Source organism: Chelonia mydas, chromosome 6 (assembly GCF_015237465.2).
Source record: "Chelonia mydas isolate rCheMyd1 chromosome 6, rCheMyd1.pri.v2, whole genome shotgun sequence".
Taxonomy (NCBI): Eukaryota; Metazoa; Chordata; order Testudines; family Cheloniidae; genus Chelonia; species Chelonia mydas.
The window spans coordinates 50,134,654-50,154,832 of NC_051246.2; the positions used below are offsets into that span (position 1 = coordinate 50,134,654).

Here is a 20,179-nt window from a genome sequence, read left to right on the forward strand (position 1 = left end):
TTTTTTATAAGAGTTTTTTCTGTTCTCCTGTAGAGGTTTAAACTTCTTTACAAGGGAGAAACTACCTAGGGTCCCGGTCTTTTCAGATTAGCAGGCAGGAATGGGGAACTAATTGACATGCAGGGGTAACAGTGAAACTGACTATAATACAAAATGCTGTCAGATGCATAAATTAAACAAATAGGAAAAAAAATGTAAATGTTTCTCTAAACTCTTTCAGTTCTAGTCATCCTTTGTTCCTTGTAGCTATAGAAGGTGCAAAATTTTCAAATGTGTTTGATTGTCCTTTTAATATCAGTATATTTTCAACCAATTTCCTATAAAAATAATTTTTTAAAAAATGCAACATGCTCGTTTTCTCATTTCCATGTCATGTGACTGTAGTCGATCTATTTGTGTTGTGGGGTTTGCTGAGAAGGAGAGAGGAGACCTATGGACCTTGGAGGAATGCTTTAATTCCCTCAATGTTAGAAATCTTCTTTCGTCTCAAAGAAGGATCATCTTATCTTTTTTGCTTCGCTGGGATCAAGATATTCAGATATATGAACAGTTGACTTCCTTTGAATTAGAAGGATGGCATTTGATGATCAAAGCCCCTCCTTTTCTCTGGGAACCAGTCCATCCATGACAAAGGAACAGTGCTATGCAGGGAAATAAATATGATGCTTTAGCAAATATTTCCATTATTTGAACTAACCAAGACACATATTAAACTGGCAGTGGATTACTCTAGGCATGGCAAAGAGTTGTCATTAGTTGCCACTAATTTTAAGTGACACAGAGGAAATGCCAGATGAGTATTGTACTGTCGTTTATTTTTTCAGCCCTCATATTGAAATGGGGCTTGATGGGGTGGAGATCTTCACTAATTCGTCAGGGAGTCACCATGTGCTGCGGAAAGCTCACACCCGTGTGAATGTGGTAAATTCGGCAACAGCAAAGGTAGGTCTTTTTAAAGACCAACTCATCTCTTCATTACTTAGCCCAGTTTTTCAGGGTAGTCTCCTCTACTCTGACAGGGCATAGTGTTGCCTGCCTGTGCTAGTAATTAAGCTTGATGGCATTGGAAAGCTAAATCTGTCTTCTTTTTCTTTTCATATATATATATCTATATATATCTATATATATATCTACAAAGGAGAGTCAGCAAAATCTTAAACCAGGATGTATTTAATTAAACCAAGCCCCAGGGATGTGAGATCCAAAGATTGGGCACCTTTGATTCTTCTCTATCTTGGTTCCTTTTTTAAAAAAACAAACAAACAAAAAACTATAACAATAAAGAGACAAAACCACCATTCAAAGTGACTAATTATTTCACTGTTGAAAGCATGAAATGTTTTATCCACTTTATGCCACCTCACCTTATCCTTTTGCCTTCAGAGGTTTATAACTGCAGTGGAGATTAGAAAGATGATGATTTTTTCTCAAGGAAATTATTTTTTAAAAATAAAGATGTTAAGATGTTTTGCATTTTTTTTATATCTAAAACTCACCTTATTTTAAAAGAAAAAATACATATTCAGTAATTAGGCAAAAACTAGATTTGTTTTTAATAGAGATGGGGGGGGGGGGGGAAACAAACCCGTGAATGGCAAGCTAAGCCATGAAAAGTGATTGCTATGTGTATGATTGTCTCTTCAGAGTAATTTAACATACTTTGCTTGCTTAACAATGTCAGCTGTGCCCCAAGACATCCAAACATAATTTCTTCCTTATTTTGCCAAGCCCTCTGTTATAAAGAATTATTGTTTTTGCAACACCCCCACATCCTGAATTTTGAATTTCAGTTCTAAAGTATAGGCCTCTACTACTTGAACTAAAGGGGCAACTCCATCTGGCGGTAACAGCCATCTGAGGGAGATGTAGCACATGTAGCCAGTGTGTTGTATTATTTGTTTTCACAGGGCCCTACAAAGTGCTGAGCACTTTTTTCAAATGAAAAGGAAGGAATGGTCCCTAAATTAGCCACAATGTAAAGATGGAGAGTGGACTTTGGGGGTGGGGTCAAAAGAAATCAGTAGTTTTGCCTTTAAACATTCCATAGTTTTCAAACTGTTATATTTTGGGAAAAAAAATAATATATTTTTTTCTTCTTAGAATGGTGGGATTTATGTCTTAGCCAATCAGAAAGGCTGTGATGGTGATCGTCTGTACTATGATGGTTGTGCCATGATTTCTATGAATGGAGACACTATTGCTCAAGGATCCCAGTTTTCACTGAATGATGTGGTAATAAACTCAGGCTGACTGACATTGTGAGATTCATTTCACTCCTTGGTCTCCCTCAGCCTGGCATTGCTATTCTTTTCTCAGACTTTGTTGCAAAGTGAGGTCAGTGGGACTGCTTCTATGCTGAGGCTTTTCAGAAATTCTCCCGCCATTGGTCTAGCACAGGTTCAATTCCATTGGTGCTAGGTTGGCTGGATGCCCTAATGTAGACCAAGCAAGTACCTTTTTACCAAGTTATCCAACCCTGCTCCAAGGGGGTCTAGATGTCCCATTGGTAAAATAATTGCCTGCCCCCCAATCCACACTAGCACTTCTTTTTTTGTCTGCAGTGATGGAGGTACAGAAGGGGAAGAATTTCTGAAAAGCCTCATGTAGACGAGGCCTGGAGGTTTGGATATTGTGCTGAGGAGCAGGCCTTGTTGGTTTATATGTGCTTATTTAAGCAATTGGACCCAAAGGTGTCAATTAGAGTATAATAATTATAGGCTCAATTTTGCAAACCCTTATGCAAACAAGAAATTTGTTAAGTCAGTATGAACTTTCTCATGTAGGGATTGTGGGATAGTCTATTGTCAAGTGCATTCAGTATAAATTGTTCTTATTTAATTCATGTGAGGAATCCTATTGAAGTCACTGGTCTTTCACTCATGAATAGATTGAGCAGGAAATATCTACAGTGGAAATGGCTATATCCCTTTTTAAACAGTTCTTTGTACCGTACATTTGGGTTTGAAAAGCCATTCTGTACCTGTGTCAGAGGTCTAATTTTAAATGCCTTTCCCCAGGAAGTCTTGGTTGCTACACTGGATTTGGAAGATGTTCGAAGTTATAGGGCAGAAATTTCATGTCGTAACCTAGAGGTAAGCATTCTTCAAATGTGTTGAACTTGTGCTCTTTGATGAATTTCAATAAGTCATTGAGTCAACACATTTTCAATTATTGAAAGAGACTGTTGAAATACTTTGGTTTCTGCAGTATTCCAGAATTCCAGTATTATCTGTGAACATGCTTTTATAGATAAATGCTACAGTAAAACTGATGACTTCCCAAATGTTCTATTCTATTAATTAGGCAAGCAAAGTGAATTCCTATCCCAGAATAAAAGTGAATTTTGCTCTGTCGTGTTCTGATGATATATGTATACCTACCTGTGAGCCAATCCAGTGGAGATATCATAGTCCTGAGGAAGAAATCTGGTAGGCATAAATGAGGTGGGGAATGAATTTACTCAAAATAAAAATATAGTCTGTTGCATAGTTTATTGGTAAGGTTAAAAAAATTTGGAGACTAAAATTATTTCTTGATGGTGTGTAAAGTCCTAGTGGAGAAGTGTCTGAACAAAGGAGATCAATAAAGATGGATTTTTAAATATGAAATAGTTCTTATCTTATAACTGTTCTGGAATATTTATTAGGGCTGTTGATTAATCGCAGTTAACTCACGTGATTAATTCAAAAAATTAATCGTGATTAAAAAAGTTAATCGCGATTAATTGCACTGTTAAACAATAGAATACCAATTGAAATGTATTACATATTTTTGGATGCTTTTCTACATTTTCAAATATATTTATTTCAATTACAACAGAATACAAAGTGTACAGTGCTCACTATATTTTATTTTTTATTACAAATATTTGCACTCTTAAAATGATAAAATAGTATTTTTCAACTCCCCTCATACAAGTACTGTAGTGCGATCTCTTTATCGTGAAAGTGCAACTTACAAATGTAGATTTTTTTGTTACATAACTGCATTCAAAAACAAAACAATGTAAAACTTTAGAGCCTATAAGTCCACTCAGTCCTACTTCACGTTCAGCCAATGGCTAAGACAAATAAGTTTATTTACATTTACAGGAGATAATGCTGCCTGTGTTTTACTTACAATGTCACCTGAAAGTGAGAATAGGCGTTCGCATGGCACTTTTGTAGCCCGCATTGCAAGGTATTTACATGTCAGATACGCTAAACAAGGGGTGGTCAATCTGTGGCTCCGGAGCCGCATGCAGTTCTTCAGAGGTTAATATGCAGCTCCTTGCATAGGCGCTGACTCAAAGGCTGGAGCTACAGAGGCTAACTTTCCAGTGTGGTGTGGGGTGCTCATTGCTCAACCCCCTGCTCTGCCCCAGGTCCTGCCACCACTCCACCCCTTCTCCCAAGGTCCCTGCCTCTTCCCCCGAGCCTGTCATGCTCTCGCTCCTCCCTGCTCCGCACCAGAGCCTCCTGCGCACTGCAAAACAGCTGATTGCAGCGGGTGGGAGGGAGTGGGAGGCGTCGATTGGCAGGGCTGCTGGTGGGTGGGAGGCGCTGGGGCTGGAGGGGGTTAGCGGATGGGGGTGGCTGCTGACATATTACTGTGGCTCTTTGGCAATGTACATTGGTAAATTCTGGCTCCTTCTCAGGCTCAGATTGGCCACTCCTGTGCTAAACATTCATATGCCCCTTCATGCTTCGGCCATCATTCCGGAGGACATGCTTCCATGCTGATGACGCGCGTTAAAAAAATAATGCGTTAATTAAATTTGTGACTGAACTTCTTGGGGGAGAATTGTATGTCTCCTGCTCTGTTTTACCCACATTTTGCCATGTATTTCATATTGTAGCAGTCTTGGATGGTGACCCAGCATGTTGTTCATTGGTTAAGGAATGGTGTCCCTAGCTCTGTTTGTCAGAGGGTGGAGATGGATGGCAGGAGAGAGAGATCACTAGATCATTATCTGTTAGGTTCACTCCCTCTGGGGCACCTGACATTGGCCACTGTCAGTAGACAGGATACTGGGCTAGATGGACCTTTGGTCTGACCCAGTATGGCCGTTCTTATGTTCTTAAGAACACTTTCACTGCAGATTTGACAAAATGCAAAGAAGGTACCAATGTGAGATTTATGCAAAGAAGGTACCAATGTAAAGATAGCTACAACACTGGACACAGGGTTTAAGAATCTAAAGTGCCTTTCAAAATCTGAGAGGGATGAGGTGAGGAGCATGCTTTCAGAAGTCTTAAAAGAGCAACATGCCAATGCGGAAACTACAGAATCCGAACCACCAAAAAAGAAAATCAGCCTTCTGCTGGTGGCATCTGACTCAGACGATGAAAACAGACATACGTCGGTCCACACTGCTTTGGATTGGAATGGTGGTTGAAGCATGAAGGGATATATGAATCTTTAGCGCATCTGGCAAGTAAATATCGTGTGACGCCGGCTATGACAATGTCATGCGAATGCCTGTTCTTACTTTCAGGTGACATTGTAAGAAGCGAAAAGCATTATCTCCTGCAAATGTAAACATGCTTGTTTGTCTGAGCGATTGGCTGAATGTGAAGTAGGACAGAGTGGACTTGTAGGGTCTAAAGTTTTACATCGCTTTCTTTTTGAATGCAGTTTTTTTGTACATAATTCTACATTTCTAAGTTCAACTACAATACTTTAATGGGGGAATTGAAAAATACTATTTCTTTTGTTTTTTTACAGTGCAAATATTTGTAATTAAAAATAGATATAAGTGAGCAATATACACTTTGTATTCTGTGTTGTAATTGAAATCGATATTTTTGAAAATGTAGAAGACATCCAAAATATTTAAATAAATGGTATTCTATTATTGTTTAATAGCACGGTTAATCACGGTTAATTTTTTTAATCTCTTGACAGCCCTAATATTTGTATTTTGTAACTTTCAGCCTTGGCCCTGCATGTTGGCTTTGGGACTACTTAAGACGCAGTGAGCAGGTAAGAACTCTTTTCAACATTGTCTTTCAACATAAGAACAGTATAGGTAGCTTGCCTCTACCTAGATCTCTTTAGAGCAAGATTATTCTGGGAGACTTTTCACTAGTATCGTCAGTTCAAGCGTAAAGCACTTATTCAAGGTGTGTCTAACTGTTCTCTTCAAATCTGTTAGTGCTCAGTCCTGCTTTCTTTAAATTCAATAACAAAACTCCCATTGACAAAGGGGGTTTTTTTTGGGTGTTTTTTTTTTTTTGGTAACCTAAGTTGGTGCTCCAGTCTCCTGCAAGCAACATACTTTTAATGGCATGATAAAAAATGGCATCCTTTCTACACTGTCCCCAGAAACAATACACCAGTTTCATTGCTGACTTACACCCTGGCAATCTGATTAAACTCAATGGAATTGTGTAGGGTGTAAATCAGCACTGAATCTGGCCAGGTTGTTTAGGATCCCTCAAGAGAAATTCCTTCTAAGAGCTTCATTCATGAATCTGTTTTCTTTGTGCATTCATGTTGCTGTTGACTTTTTTTTTTTTTTTGCTTCTGCTTGGTTTTGGGCCCTCTTTTCATCCCTGCCGTACATCACACAAGTACTGAATTGTGTTGCTTGTATTCATGCCAGTTCTGGGCTTGCTCCCGCATCTATTGAAATCCAGTAGAAAACTCATATTGACTTCTATGGGAGTAAGACTGGGCCCATTATAGCTGTTATGGGGAGAAGTGTATTACTCACGCTTTCCCTGTAACATGAAAATGGAGGGTGACTATCATGTAAACTATTGATGAATAGGACAGTGAATTTGACATTTAACCCACACCACCAGTTTATTGCATCTGCAACCTATTCAACCATTGCTAACGCGCACACAGATGAAATCTCAGTAGTAGTTGAGAGCCTACAGAGACACATGAAAAAGTACTAGCCAGTTACAGCTCTCTAAAAATAGGAGGTCCATAACTATAAAGAAAACATACAGCATCCATTACAAGGTAACTGCTTTTACCATTCCTTCTCAGGAATGGTAAAAGCACCTTCCAACTTCTCAAAAGCCATTTTAAGTAGATGGACAAAGAAAAGTGCCAAACACACATACTAGCAGTTTGATTCCAAAGATCATGTTCTGAAATAAGCAGAGGATCACATTAAGCAATGATCCAAATTAAACAGAGTGGATTGGATGCTAAGAACTCCATCCTTCTTAATTAGCTTTCCTTAACCACACTAGAGAGTGAGGACCTGTTCAGCAGCTTTTTCTAGCCATCAGAGTAAAGGGTTTAACCTGAGACTTGGCTTGGTTAGCCAATGCAAAGTGATAAGGGTGTGAAATGCTTTGCTAGATCTGTTTTCCAATGAAGTACTACCAGAATTGACTGGCCCTGCTGGCTGGAGCATGCATACCTCACCTGAGGGAGGGACGCAGGAATAGGCTCAAAATATTGTTTCTGAAGGGTAAAATATGTTTTTACAATGGCAGTTCTCACAGCTTTTCCATTGTTTGCTGTTTAAGGCAGGATTTCTCCTACCACTTAGTGGTGGAATTGACAGCTCTGCTACAGCTTGCATTGTGTACTCCATGTGTCGCCAGGTTTGCCTTGCAGTCAAGAATGGAAGTAAGTTGGGGGGTGTGTGTGTGTGTCCTTGTCAAAGTAATCAAGCTTGCTAATGGTTAGAGGTAAATGAATATTAGCCATTAGTACAGAACATAAGGTGCAACATACTGGTTATGTGCTTAATCAGAGATCAGGCCCTACCTTTTCAGTGGAGTGTGGTAGCTAATTGCCTTAGATGCCTTTTGAGAAACCCAGCCAAAATGTGGATCCAGATTTCAAAGATCCTCCAAATTGTATTTATGGGGTTTGGTCAGCTATGAAACTCAGGCTATGTCTACACTTATGGTGTGTGGAGTACACATGCAGCATGCCTGCTAGCGGGGGCATAAATAGCAGTGTAAATAGCGAGGCATGGCTTAGGTGAATAGAATAGAGTGCCCAGCATGCCTGAACCTTGACTCTCTATGTGCCCAAGTAGTGCCTCCCATGTCAACACTGCTATTTTTAACAGTGTAGTGTCCCACTGCCTCCCTGCTGCCAGAGGCTTTCCCTGCCATAGTGTAAAGCTGCAGTGGGGGGGAGAAGGGGAAAGAGCAGCAGGGAAAGGCTTCAGCAGGAGAGGACAGCAGGGAAGGGCTCTGGCAGAGGGGAGCTACCAGAGCCTTGCCCCACCGCCTTCCACTGCCAGGGCCTGTCACTGCCGTGTGTAGCTACATGTGTAGTGCATGTCTTCACTTATGGGCAGTGCATAGAATACACAGCCATGGATCTGGATTATTCTTTGGATTTACCATCCAAACTTTGGGATGTTTGGGTCTGGTGTTCCAGTTTATTGTGGGAGAGTTTATTCATTTTGGGTGAAATTCAACTGTGTACGTCGGCCAGCACAGTTCTTAAGCAGCGCTTAAGTCTCACACATGTGCTTAAGGAAAGTTAAGCCCTGAAATTGGGTTGAAATAGTTCATAAACTTTGAGCTAGTCCTTTGTACTGGATTAGCATTTCATCCTTTATGAAGCCTCTTTGTAATACACGGGACAAAACTTTTTTATATTTATAGATGCAAAACCAGCAGCAAACTCAATAATTCTCTGTGATGGAATTGAGAATGTTTGTTTGAAATGCCAGCAAATGAAGTGTTACCTTATTTTGTGAAGGGCTGTTATGAGGCTTAGTTCCTTTATGATTGTAAAGTGCTTTGAAATTCTCTAATGATTGGTGCTGTGGAAGAGCAAAATATAATTAGCAGTAGTACAAGGTATCTGTGATGGTTCATCTCCTTTCTCCTTTTACTGGATTGTCTGCAGATCAAGATGTGCTGGCCGACGTACGTAGGATAGTGAATGATGAGACCTACACTCCTGAGGATTCCCAGGAATTCTGTGGACATATCTTCACCACTTGTTACATGGCTAGCGAGAACTCCTCCCAGGATACATACAACAGGGCCAAATTGTTGGCTGAACAAATAGGCAGGTATAGAATAAGAAATGCTTGGATTAAATAATGTTGCAGTTAAGATTTCATATACAGCTTCAGGTTTTCTAAAAGACCAGTATCTGAGTAATAAGGGTGGTAAGTAGAATATTACAGCCTTAATACCTGAATGTATGTGTGGGGGTGGGCATTAGAAACATTGGGGGAAACCAATCAACTGAACTTGAAAAGTCTGCGCTCCAGGCTCCCCAAGTCTAGAAGCCAGATATTAGGTGGTGGCAGGCTTTAGTGCCTTACCCCTGTGTCCTTGATTTACATGCTAGAGAATTGAGGGATTGCTTATTTTCTTCACATAAGGAAGACAAAGTTAAAATCATTTGTTTTATACTGTTTTACTTAGTCCGAAGCATGCAAACTGATTTACTTGTGCTTGTAATCTTCTCAGCTATCATATAAATCTAAACATAGATGTGGCAGTGAAAGCCATCGTGGGGATTTTCAGTATGGTGATGGGCAGATCTCCCCAGTTTCGTGTCTGTGGAGGGAGCAGCAGGGAAAATCTGGCGCTACAGAATGTGCAGGTATGCTTTTGTTTTCCCCAAAGGATCCAGCTCACATAATCATTCTTATACTAACATTTGGGGATTAAGTGACACTGGGTTGCGGTGTTCACTAGTCATCTGTAGAGACGCAGTTCTACATGTGGCTTAGTTCTGAAGTATACTGGGCTCATCGTAGTTATTAGTGGATGTTTTAATTTGACTTCGAATTCTGTGTTATGAAGGAGAAAGTAGTTTGCTTTGTAAATCTGCTTTATTTCTCAATTTGATTTGTAGGCTAGAATAAGAATGGTCCTTGCCTACTTGTTTGCTCAGCTGAGTCATTGGGCTCGCGGGATGTCTGGCGGGCTTCTAGTGCTCGGATCAGCCAATGTGGACGAAAGGTGGGCGAATATTGGAAATCTATTAAGTCATCGGGAGTCGAATTCACTGCAGTCTTTTGTAACTCTACTGGATGACAGTATATACCAGTGCCCCAGGAAATATACTTAATTTAAGAATAAAATGAGTGTACTGGAATCAATGAAACTATGAACTCAACCAAATCAGTCGACATTTTTTAGATGCCCATTTGAGAATTGGTGCAGTCATTTGATAAAAAGAACAGCTGTTCCTTTCTCAGCAACCTTCAGTAGCGAAGGTGACCCATATAGTAAATAGAAGATGAAAGTGAAACTAATATTTTGTGTCTTTTGATGACTTTGTTATTAGAGATTTAAAAAACAAACAAACAAACAAAAAACCCCCAACAACTTTGGAAGCCATGCCATATATTTTAAAAAATCAGGACCAAGTTTAGAAGCTTGGTCATAGTATAGTGGGGCATCACAAGGGACAAAGGTGACCTGTGACCATGGGAGCCTGGAAAGGTGGGATTTTAGTTGCTATTGAGGTAAGTAAGGCAATATTTTAGTTGTTTTTGTGTGAAATGCTCTGCTTCATTGGTTGGTGGAGGCATCACAGTTAGATTTACAGTTTGCAGATCCTAAAGTTGTAAATGTGGGAGTTGGGAGTGAATACACTGCAGTGTAATACAAAACAACAGTCAGACATACTTAAGTAAGCCCAGGGTTAGTGGGACTCACGTTAGCTGACTTGTGTTACAGAACCCTGGGCTTAAGTGTCTACACTGTATTTAAACCCTATATTAAGACTTGTCTACCCTGTGCTCTAACCTAGGGCTTGGGCATCCACACTGCAGTGCGCAGACCTGAGTCAAAGTTACCATATCCCAAAGTCTCCTGAAATGTGGCCACTCTAGCACTAGGACTGTGCTGCACTGTGGGAAAACTTTACTGCCTGCCCTGCATGTTTTACATGCTGGAGAATTGAGGGGTTGTTGTTACAGGAATAGCCCACCAAACCCATTGCAAACCCAGGAGGCTCTCTGATGGTGTGCTTGTAGATGGGTGATCAGAAGAGAATGGGTTAATGCTGACCTGAGCTGCTACTGTTCGCTAAGGGTAGCGGGGAGTGGCTTCCCTTTTTAGTAGCGTGGACTGCAGATTGTTGGGATAGAGAGGACTAAGGAAGTTGTCCCATGGAATTGTGGGATACTTTTGGATGAGTTCTAGGACCCAAGTCAAGCAGCCCTGCATCTACACTGCGAAGCAATAGGGCTTGGACCCTGGTCTTGGTTTGACTAGAGCTTTGACCCTAGAGCTCTGCAGAGTCCTGGGACCCTGGGTCAGCGTAATTGGACTGCAGACACAAGGAGGCGTTGGCTTAAGCCTGGGCTCAAGCATAGGCTTATGTTGCAGTGTAGACATTAGAGACCCCAACCAAGATCAGGGCCCCTTTAGTCCAGGCTCTGTACAGACACACTGTGCATTGAAACTATCCCTGCCCAGAGAGTTTACAGTCCAAATAGAGACATAGAGACTTTCCCAAAGTCATGGTGAAGCTCAGAGGCGGAGCCCACACCTCCCAAGTCCTAGTTCAGTGTCCTATTCACTGGACCATCTTGCCTCTCCACAGAGTAGCCTGTAAATTACTTACCCCACTGATTTCCCAAGAAGGTGAGATCAGGTGAGTGTCTGAGTGGTTGGATTATCAAGGAAAGTTGAGACCTCAAGAGGGAAGGGCCCTAAGAAGTGGCTTGTGCTAGTCCTGGGAGGCAGTCAGCCTACATTGCTTCAGAAAATACAGTCTTCATTTTGTTTTTATTTTATTATTCTATTAATACATACAATGCTAACTGCGGTTGCAGTAGGTATTAAAATATTATCACCTCCCTGCCAGAGACCTAATGATCATTAGAGTAGCACTACACGTCCGAACATTAATCAGTTTACCCCTGAATGTCCCAATGACTTTAAAAAATGGATAGCCTTATAAATACACATGAAAACATAAAAGGCCCTATTTCTAGGACTTTGGTTGTTATATAAAGTTCCTTATTCTCTTTCAGTCTTCACGGATACTTGACTAAGTACGATTGCTCCAGTGCTGATATAAATCCTATTGGTGGAATCAGCAAGACTGACTTGAGAAATTTCATACAGTATTGTATGGAAAACTTCCAGCTTACAGCACTCAGAAGGTGAGTGGTAAAGTAATGATTCACGACTGGTGAAACTGTGCTAGCATCCGTACTCCTCTTCCTCTCCTACAGTGTGTGCTCATCTGTAACATAAAGGAACCCCAATTCTGAACCTCTGATGCCACTGTAATACATGTGATAAATAATAATAATTTCCGTGTTTAAATGTGGTTGCAGCTAGTACATTTTTCCTTATCGGTGTGGACAGAGATTTTTCTCTGAAACCCAGGCGGCCTAATAGCACTATTAATATTGGCCATCTATACCTACCAAATCTCTTTTGTCTTTAGCACAGCTTTAAAACAAGGATATATTATGGTTCTTGCAAAATACATCCAAGTGAATATTTGTCAAGGAAGTTGTGTCATAAGTGTTCTAGCAACTATATTTAAACATAATTGCTACTAGGGCTGTGTCTACACTAGGGTTTATTTTTTGGCAACTTTTCTTCTATCATTGCTAACGCCAACTGGTTGTAACACCATTGGGGGTGCTAGTGGAGACAATGCTGCCGTGACGGGCTAAGTTTTTACACAATGTTATTTAAATGGGACGGTGTTAATGTGGTCAGCTTCAGGAGCTGTTCTATAATAGCTTTCCCAATGTTGTTACCATCAGGGGAGCTTCAACCGTGAGAGACTCTTGGCAAAAACTCATTGTAGACAAGGCTAAGCTCTTTTTCAGCCTTAGCCTGGACAGGGATTTAGATGGATGCAAGACTGTTTGCTGTTTCCGTGAATGTAGCACAAACTATTGAAAACTTCAGTTGCATAACTGATTGTTGCTGTGCTTGAATCCTGAGGTCCTTATTCCATTTATACTCAGATTTGATTCAGGCAAATATATGATGACTATGATTTTACTATAGGCATCACCCTGTGCACCTGGGAGAGCTTTTGGCACAAATAGCAGTAGTCTAGTAGATGTCCCATTTTCTTTTCACGGTCATTTTGCAGGTTGTGCTCCCGAAATGGACTTAAATAGAGCACTTTATGTTTAGCAGCTAACGTGATTGGTTTGAATGAATGCTTTTTCCTACACAGTATTATGTCCGCTCCACCAACTGCAGAGTTAGAGCCCCTTGCGGATGGACAAGTGTCTCAAACTGATGAGGTAATGGGCAGTGACTTTAAAAAGCTCTGGTAAGCCTTATTCACAACTTGTTTTTTGTTCAGTAGCGGAGAGGGGCAGCAGCACCGGACTATGACCAAGATAAGTTTCCTCTCCCTTTGAATGGTCTCATAAGCCATTCCACAAAACAGCTCTGTAAACATTAATATCTGGCAGCAGACTTGTTTATACAGGCCAAGAGTTTCAAAAGTAACTGGTGTTTTTGGATGCCTTGAGTTTTGGTGCTCCACTCAAGATATCTGTAAGGGGCCTGTATTTGAGAGGGTGAGGGCATAGCCTTTTCTGAAAATCAGTCCCCTTTAAGGCCTCTCAAGGCCCCCCAAAAATGGGAGTCTCTCAAAGTCACTAGTCACTTTTGGAAATATTGGCCCCAGAACTTTGTTTCATCATTTTATTTATTTAGTTGCATATGAGATCACTGTTCAAACTTACGAACACCATTGAAATCAAGGCTGGTCTAAATTCTAGGGAACTGTACTGTGTTTCTAGGAAGGTGGAAGGTAAGTCACGGCACAATTTAGTTTCTTGTTTTCAAGCAGAAGGTCGACATCTAGGTTTAGCTTGCTGATATGAAGCCTGTGTTCAAATACCACAGAAGGAAAAATCCTTTTTATTCAAGAAGTGCTCTTGCTAGCTAGATGCAATATATTCCCATACAACAATTCTGAAATTCCATTGCAGTCCTTATTTTAAATGGAGATTGATTTTCAATTTAGTATTTCTCTGATTAACTGAATTTATTATAGTCTCCTCTAAAATAATTCATTCTGACTCATGTTATACATTTTCAGTGCCCTTTTTGTGTGTGTGATTTCAGGAAGATATGGGGATGACATACACTGAGCTCTCAGTCTGTGGAAAACTAAGGAAGATGGCCAAGGCTGGACCTTACAGCATGTTTTGTAAGCTGGTCAATATGTGGAAGGAGATCTGTACCCCAAGAGAGGTAAAAATTAAAAAAATCTTGCGTTTAAAATCCTCCATTAACAGAATTTACGCTTGGAAAAAGATCACATGTAGTTTTCATAACTTAAGAGGAACAGCTTAATCAGTCTCTTGTATTTAGAAATACCCTAGAGAGGTCATAACATGTTAAAGGAGAAAAGACCAAATTTCAAGAGAAATCTCTCTGTGGAAACCTGTCCACCGACACTGATCACACGCTCACTGCCCACTCTCTGTGTTACATTTTGCTGTTTTCTGCTTCCCAGAAGACGTTCTTCTGCTTGTACAAGCTGGCACAGATCCTAAAGTGATTCCAGCCTTTCGTCTATACTGCAGACTGTTAGATCAACAGTTAGGTATTCTGAAGGGAACTTTTTGTTTAGTTTTAGATCTATACATGCATGGCCAAATTCTGCCTTCCCTGATATGTGCCCAACCCCCATTGAAGCTAATGGATGTGCCATGAATATATTGTAGGAGAGAAGGTGGATCTTGATTTTCAAAACACCTAAAAGAAATCTACATCCACATATCCTGTGACAGAGTTGATTGGAGGGGTGTCATTTCCATGACATTTCAATGGGCACTTGCTTTTATCCTGGCAGTGCCCTTTCTGGGACCTCTGTGAGGTAGGAAAGTCCTATTATTCCCATTTTACAGATGGGAAGCTGAGGCAAAGAAAATCTAAGTGACTTGCCCAAGGTCACACAGGAAGTCTGTGGCAGAGCAGGGAATAAAATTTGGGTCTCCTACGCAGGCCAGTGTCCCAACCCCTGGGATATCCATCTTCTCCCTTATAAGAAACATTTACAGCAAAATAATATAGATGTGTTTCATTGCGACACTTTTGTGCATTCTGATACTTTAAATGCATATTACATGCCTCACTTCCTCTGTGGTAACATACATTAGTAGTGCTAACTGATATATATAAATTTGGATTTGTGAATTAGCTCACTCCAGAGTAACTTGCTCATCTAGAATTGTGTTTAAGTTCTGAGAAATTTCAGTTGGCCTGAAACTATGTGTTTTGTACACCAGGTGGCATCCAAGGTTAAGCATTTTTTCAGGATGTACTCAATTAACAGACATAAAATGACCACCCTCACACCTGCCTATCATGCTGAAAACTACAGTCCTGAGGACAACCGATTTGACTTGAGACCTTTTCTTTACAACTCTACCTGGTCCTGGCAGTTCAGGTCTATAGATAAACAGGTATGCATGGTTCACTTCTGCTCTAGGTTTATTTTAAATCATTTGTGATATGATAAGCCCAGTTCCAGTATGTCTACATAGACATAGATTCCTATGATCTAATTCTTAGGAGATCTTACCTCTGTCCGGGTATCCCCACCCCAGAGCCATGCCCCTTGCCACAGCTCCCGGAGGGGAAGATGGGTAAGAAGAGACAGGGTGAAGGGGAGACACAACTGTGAAAAGTTTGGGGACCACTGATCTATGCTTATGAACTCTATGCCCATTCAGAGCAACGGGCCAGCACACAGTAACAGGAGTCTATCTACACGGACCTCATTGCAGGATTGGGACCTAAAATGGTGTGACAAATTCAGTAAGAGCTGGGAAATTCAGAGTGAAGGTGTCTGCCCATCTTCCTTTACAGCAATCCCCTCTTTGAACCTTGAAGTCAGTGGAATTACACCAGGGATTAATTTGACCTTGCATGCTTGGGTATAGCAGCTGTTTTTAGACTGGCCACTGTGGGGTGTGTAAAGGATCAAGTGGTAGCTGTAACTATGGTTTGCTTGGCTTTTGGGGGCTTCAGTCACAACCTTAACATTATTTCAATATATTTTCTTTTTCCATAAAAGTGCTTGGCGGAGGAATTTTAACACATGGGAGTTTTCACTGCCAAAGATTTTAAATTTCAGTTGCTTTTAAGAATATGTTTACATATGCAATAAAATATTAATTCCCATCTCTATGAAATGTCAGGCATGCTATAATAATATCTGACTCTCTGGAAACCTAGGATAAAAGGTACCATATGCTGCATTCCCTTTTTAGCCCCACCCCACAACTCATAATTTTGGGCCTTTTCCTATTAAAGTGTAGGGCAAAACTCCTTTTGGCTTCAGTGGGAGCTGGATTGGATATTTCTGTAGGATCAGACTATAAAAATCTGGCCTCTCTCTTTGTGCCTGTAAATATTTATGGGCACAGTGAATATCACTTAGACTTGTAATGACCCAGTGTATTGGCATATGCTTCCTGTGATATTACTTGGGCCTGCAGGTATTTGCCATTGCAAACTGTGTGCAAAGAGGGGGGCCAGTTTAAAAAAAAAAAAATCCATTCCTTAAATTTTTGCTTATCCAGTAGGTTACAGCAGCAGCCTGTGCTGGTGACTGTTTCAGAAAGTTTTTCAGAAGACTCAAAAATAAGAGCATGTAACAGGGATCACTCCGTACTGTGGTACCTCCTGCTGGCTGTCCTGGGGATTAGCTCTCTTCACCAGTGCACCCTCCCCTGGTGGTGCCTTGCCACTGTCACGCCTGTTCTAGGACCCACATCTCTCCAAGGACTGCGGCGTCCTCTTTAGTGGCACAACCCTCTGGCCATGCTGTACTCTGTGCTTCCCCCTTCCGGGGGACCTGCAGTCCACTATTCAGCCACTTCCTTCAGTGGCTACTGCAGTATATTATCTGGCCACTTCCTCGTGGCCACAGCATCCTCTTTATCCTTGCCTCAGGCCCTCCACCTGCAAACCTCAGCAGCTAGCCAGGAGCTCTCTCTTGCTCCCCTAGCCCCTGCTAGCAGCACTGCTATGTCTAGGGTGCTGGCAGTTCTCTCAGCCCTCCAGGTACACAGTCCTTCCTCCCTGAGCTCCCCGTAGAGAACTGCCTTTCTGTGCCCTGCAGTTCCCTTTTCATATGGGCCTGCTTGGCCCTGATTGGCTGCTCCCTTCAGCCCTTCTCTGATGCAGCCTCCCAAGGGCTCTATTAACCTCTTAGAACCAAGTATGGGGCAGATGTAATACTGCAAGGCAAGGCTGGTCTATTTTGGGAAGCGAGTGCACTAAGGGTTTCCCTTGGCCTGGAAACTCTGCACTCGCAGGCCACGCAGCTGTAATTCCTAAGAGAATCATCCTTCAGGACAATGTCATGTGTTGACTGTTGTGTTCCTGTATTTGTAGCACAAAGTCCAGAGATGATAAGATGTTAATTGGAAAGAGCTTGAGACAATGGTTTTATTCAGATTTGCCAGACCTGCAGTTATGGCTCGTTTCATCCTCCAGCACAAAGGGGCTGTCGCCCTGGTAGATCTACCAGTGTGAGGGAATTCCCAGGTGGTGCAGCTATGATGCCTCCCTTCTGGCTTGGGAAGAAGGCTGTGTGTCCAGAGCTCTTCTGCACACTACTACTACCTGGCTTCCAAAATGGCCCCTGGGGTCTTGAGCAGCTGGCATAATTTAGAGCAGCTGTGAGGTGATTGGGGCATGGCATGGGCTGATATGGAACCGTCGGAAGGACCAGGGACTGAAGGTGGATGCAAATCCTTTGCATCCGCCTTTCTCTGCTTTTTCCAGTGCTTATTGGGCACAGCTGAAAATCTGACCTATGGTTTATTGTTCCTCTGTTCATTGTGCACTACCCCAATTCCTTGTGAGAATCTAAATTTAACAGCAGAAATTAAATGCAAATTTGTTTTTACTTCTGTACCTTGTTTAATTACAGGTTTCCAATCTAGAAAGGAAGGAAGGGAAGCCTGTACTTGAAGATGTGGACTGACTACTCTCCACTCTTATACTACTGACTTAATATGGGTCTACATACACAGCATTCAAGGATAGAGTATATTCTGAAGATCAGCACGGTTCCAGTGTCTGAACAGACTATAGAGCTGGTCTATCTTTTTGTTACCAGTTATATTTGTAATTAATCAAACCCAAATTAGTTTGGACAAATAAGTTTCAAGCTGTATTATTCATGATTCTGAATGGTTTGGTTTGCTTCAGCTATTCACTATTTGTTGTTCATGGTGTGTGATTGGTCACAAAATTCACATGGTCTTGGCTGAAAAGGTTGGACTTTTGTGTTTTAATTTTTGGATGATTAATCATTCGTGATTCATTAGTATTTTCACATATACCTGAAGATTGTCTGAATATTTGGAAATAACAAGTGATATGATCCCTCCAATCATAGAAACCCAGCTCAGTGCTTTTGTGCGGAAATATGTGTGCACATATAAAATTTGATTGGGCCTAATGAATGGTCTGCATGTGATTTTTATCTAACATGTTGAACTGAAAGCAAAAATCTTTATAGTCTCTGGCACATGCTGCTGTGAAAAAACTAAATTTTCATTTTATTGTGTAATAAATTCGCATTTTTATAATGCTAATTGGCTCTGTTCTTAACATAGTTAATTCTATGTAAATAAAAAATAACTTGTCTGCTTTAGTGATTGGAACAGCAGAATAAGATCCTAATTCAACAACGTATTTGAGCATTGGCCAAATTTTACATACGTGAGTAGTTTCTAATGAGGCCCAGATCGGCACCCCTAAGGTCTGTTTCTGGCTTTGCCATCTACTTGCTGCATAACCTTTGAAATTCACTTTAATCTCTGTGAGTTTCAGTTTCCTCATTCCTAAAATAGGGATACTGCCTAGTTGATATAATGCTGAATGTGCTCTGAGATTCTCAGATAAAAGGTACTCTACTATTATCTGTAAAACATTATTTAAAGGTGAGCTGCATATAAAATTGGGCTTGTACCCTTTTTTCCTTCTTTATGATTTATAAAGAAAACTTTGGTATACGTGACATGTAAAATGTTCGCTCAGTGCCTGGCACTTTTTGAAAAGAGATGGGGATAAGCTTGGTGTTCTGGCTAACATTTCTGTTCCCACTTAACCTAGTGCTACTGTCCAAGACTGAGCATGCACTGTCATCAGTGAGTGAATAATGGCTGCTTTTACTTGCCTGTGTAGTCACTATGTTATTGAAACTGAGCTTGCTACTCTGTAAAACACTTGGGGACAGAATGAGCATAGGAGAGATGGTTATAGAACCAGCTTCCCCTTAGCATTCAGTAAGGTTGCCTTACCCACTTTCCTCTTGCTCTTTGCTTATTTTAAGCTTCACCATCTCAGAAATGTGTCCTAACTTGTAGACAAATACAAAGGGAATGAAGGCAAGAGTCTTACTGTCATATGTTACCCTTTTAACCTGTTGCCTTAATGTTTAGCCACTTCTTACTTGCATTCACTGAAGTTACGTATGATGCCCTTTTATTAGGGCCTTTGTCCAGCTCTGAGCATAACAATGTTGTGATGTTACAGTAGGGAATTCTAAATCATGCCTGGATTTCTGCTGTTGAAATAGACTGCAGGCAAGGTGGTGGATGGACACAGGGCAAGTTTCCCACCATTCCCTGCTTCTTGGAGCCCCAAAAGAGAGTGAAGCTATTCATGGAGACAGCAGGAGTAGGGGAGGCTGGTCAGCCTTTTGGCAAGGGTCCCATAAAATCCTGGTTGGAGTCTAAAGCTGACTTCCCCATTCAGAGTCAGGTGTCCTTATTGGAATCCTGGGAGGTGGGTGGGCACAAGCCCATCCACATCTAAAGGCCCCTCCCCCAGTCTTGCAGGAGCGACCACTGGACCCGGGAACGAACTAAATATGGGGGACAACGAATGAATAACAGGGTCAGGAGTGAAGGTCACAGGTTCAAAACCAGGGATCCAGAGGGGCACACAAAGCAGAGAACCCATGCTCCTCGAAGCTGTCTAGGGCGCCAGCGGACCCAGAGGAACTCTGCCTGGATGCATGTGACCAGGGAGGAGCAGAAATAGGCCCCGCAGTTGCAGAGCACCCCCTCATCTAGCATCCTCCTCCTGGTGTTGAAGACAGCCACTTTGGCCAGTTCCAGGAGGAGGTCTTGTGAGTTTGTGGGGCCACAGACAGGGTGTGCGAATATAAACAGGTGTGGGGAAAAGTGAAGCCAGAACCTCAACAGGAGGTTCTGGAGGAGCCGGAATAGGGGCTGCAACCTGGTGCATTCAAGATAAGCATATGCCAGATT

At 41.4% G+C, this 20,179-nt stretch overlaps 1 protein-coding gene across 3 annotated transcripts in view; it reads left to right on the top strand.

The window, feature by feature from the left end:
• The window catches only part of NADSYN1 (NAD synthetase 1), a 28,351-nt gene extending 9,430 nt beyond the window's left edge, over positions 1 to 18,921 (top strand). The window contains exons 8-21 of one of the 3 annotated variants that reach the window (XM_007067941.4): positions 825 to 942; positions 2,101 to 2,232; positions 3,018 to 3,092; positions 3,304 to 3,428; positions 5,916 to 5,964; positions 7,473 to 7,575; positions 8,821 to 8,989; positions 9,396 to 9,531; positions 9,787 to 9,893; positions 11,921 to 12,052; positions 13,096 to 13,165; positions 14,001 to 14,129; positions 15,170 to 15,346; positions 17,827 to 18,921. In XM_007067941.4, the coding sequence (XP_007068003.2) occupies positions 825 to 942; positions 2,101 to 2,232; positions 3,018 to 3,092; positions 3,304 to 3,428; positions 5,916 to 5,964; positions 7,473 to 7,575; positions 8,821 to 8,989; positions 9,396 to 9,531; positions 9,787 to 9,893; positions 11,921 to 12,052; positions 13,096 to 13,165; positions 14,001 to 14,129; positions 15,170 to 15,346; positions 17,827 to 17,880 (1,576 nt within the window). In that variant the 3' untranslated portion in view covers positions 17,881 to 18,921. Of the gene's footprint in view, positions 1 to 824; positions 943 to 2,100; positions 2,233 to 3,017; positions 3,093 to 3,303; positions 3,429 to 5,915; positions 5,965 to 7,472; positions 7,576 to 8,820; positions 8,990 to 9,395; positions 9,532 to 9,786; positions 9,894 to 11,920; positions 12,053 to 13,095; positions 13,166 to 14,000; positions 14,130 to 14,394; positions 14,485 to 15,169; positions 15,347 to 17,826 lie in introns of those variants that run through there. The other 2 variants (XM_037899968.2, XM_037899969.2) reach the window with 2 other exon arrangements.
• The last annotated feature ends 1,258 nt before the right edge of the window (positions 18,922 to 20,179 follow it).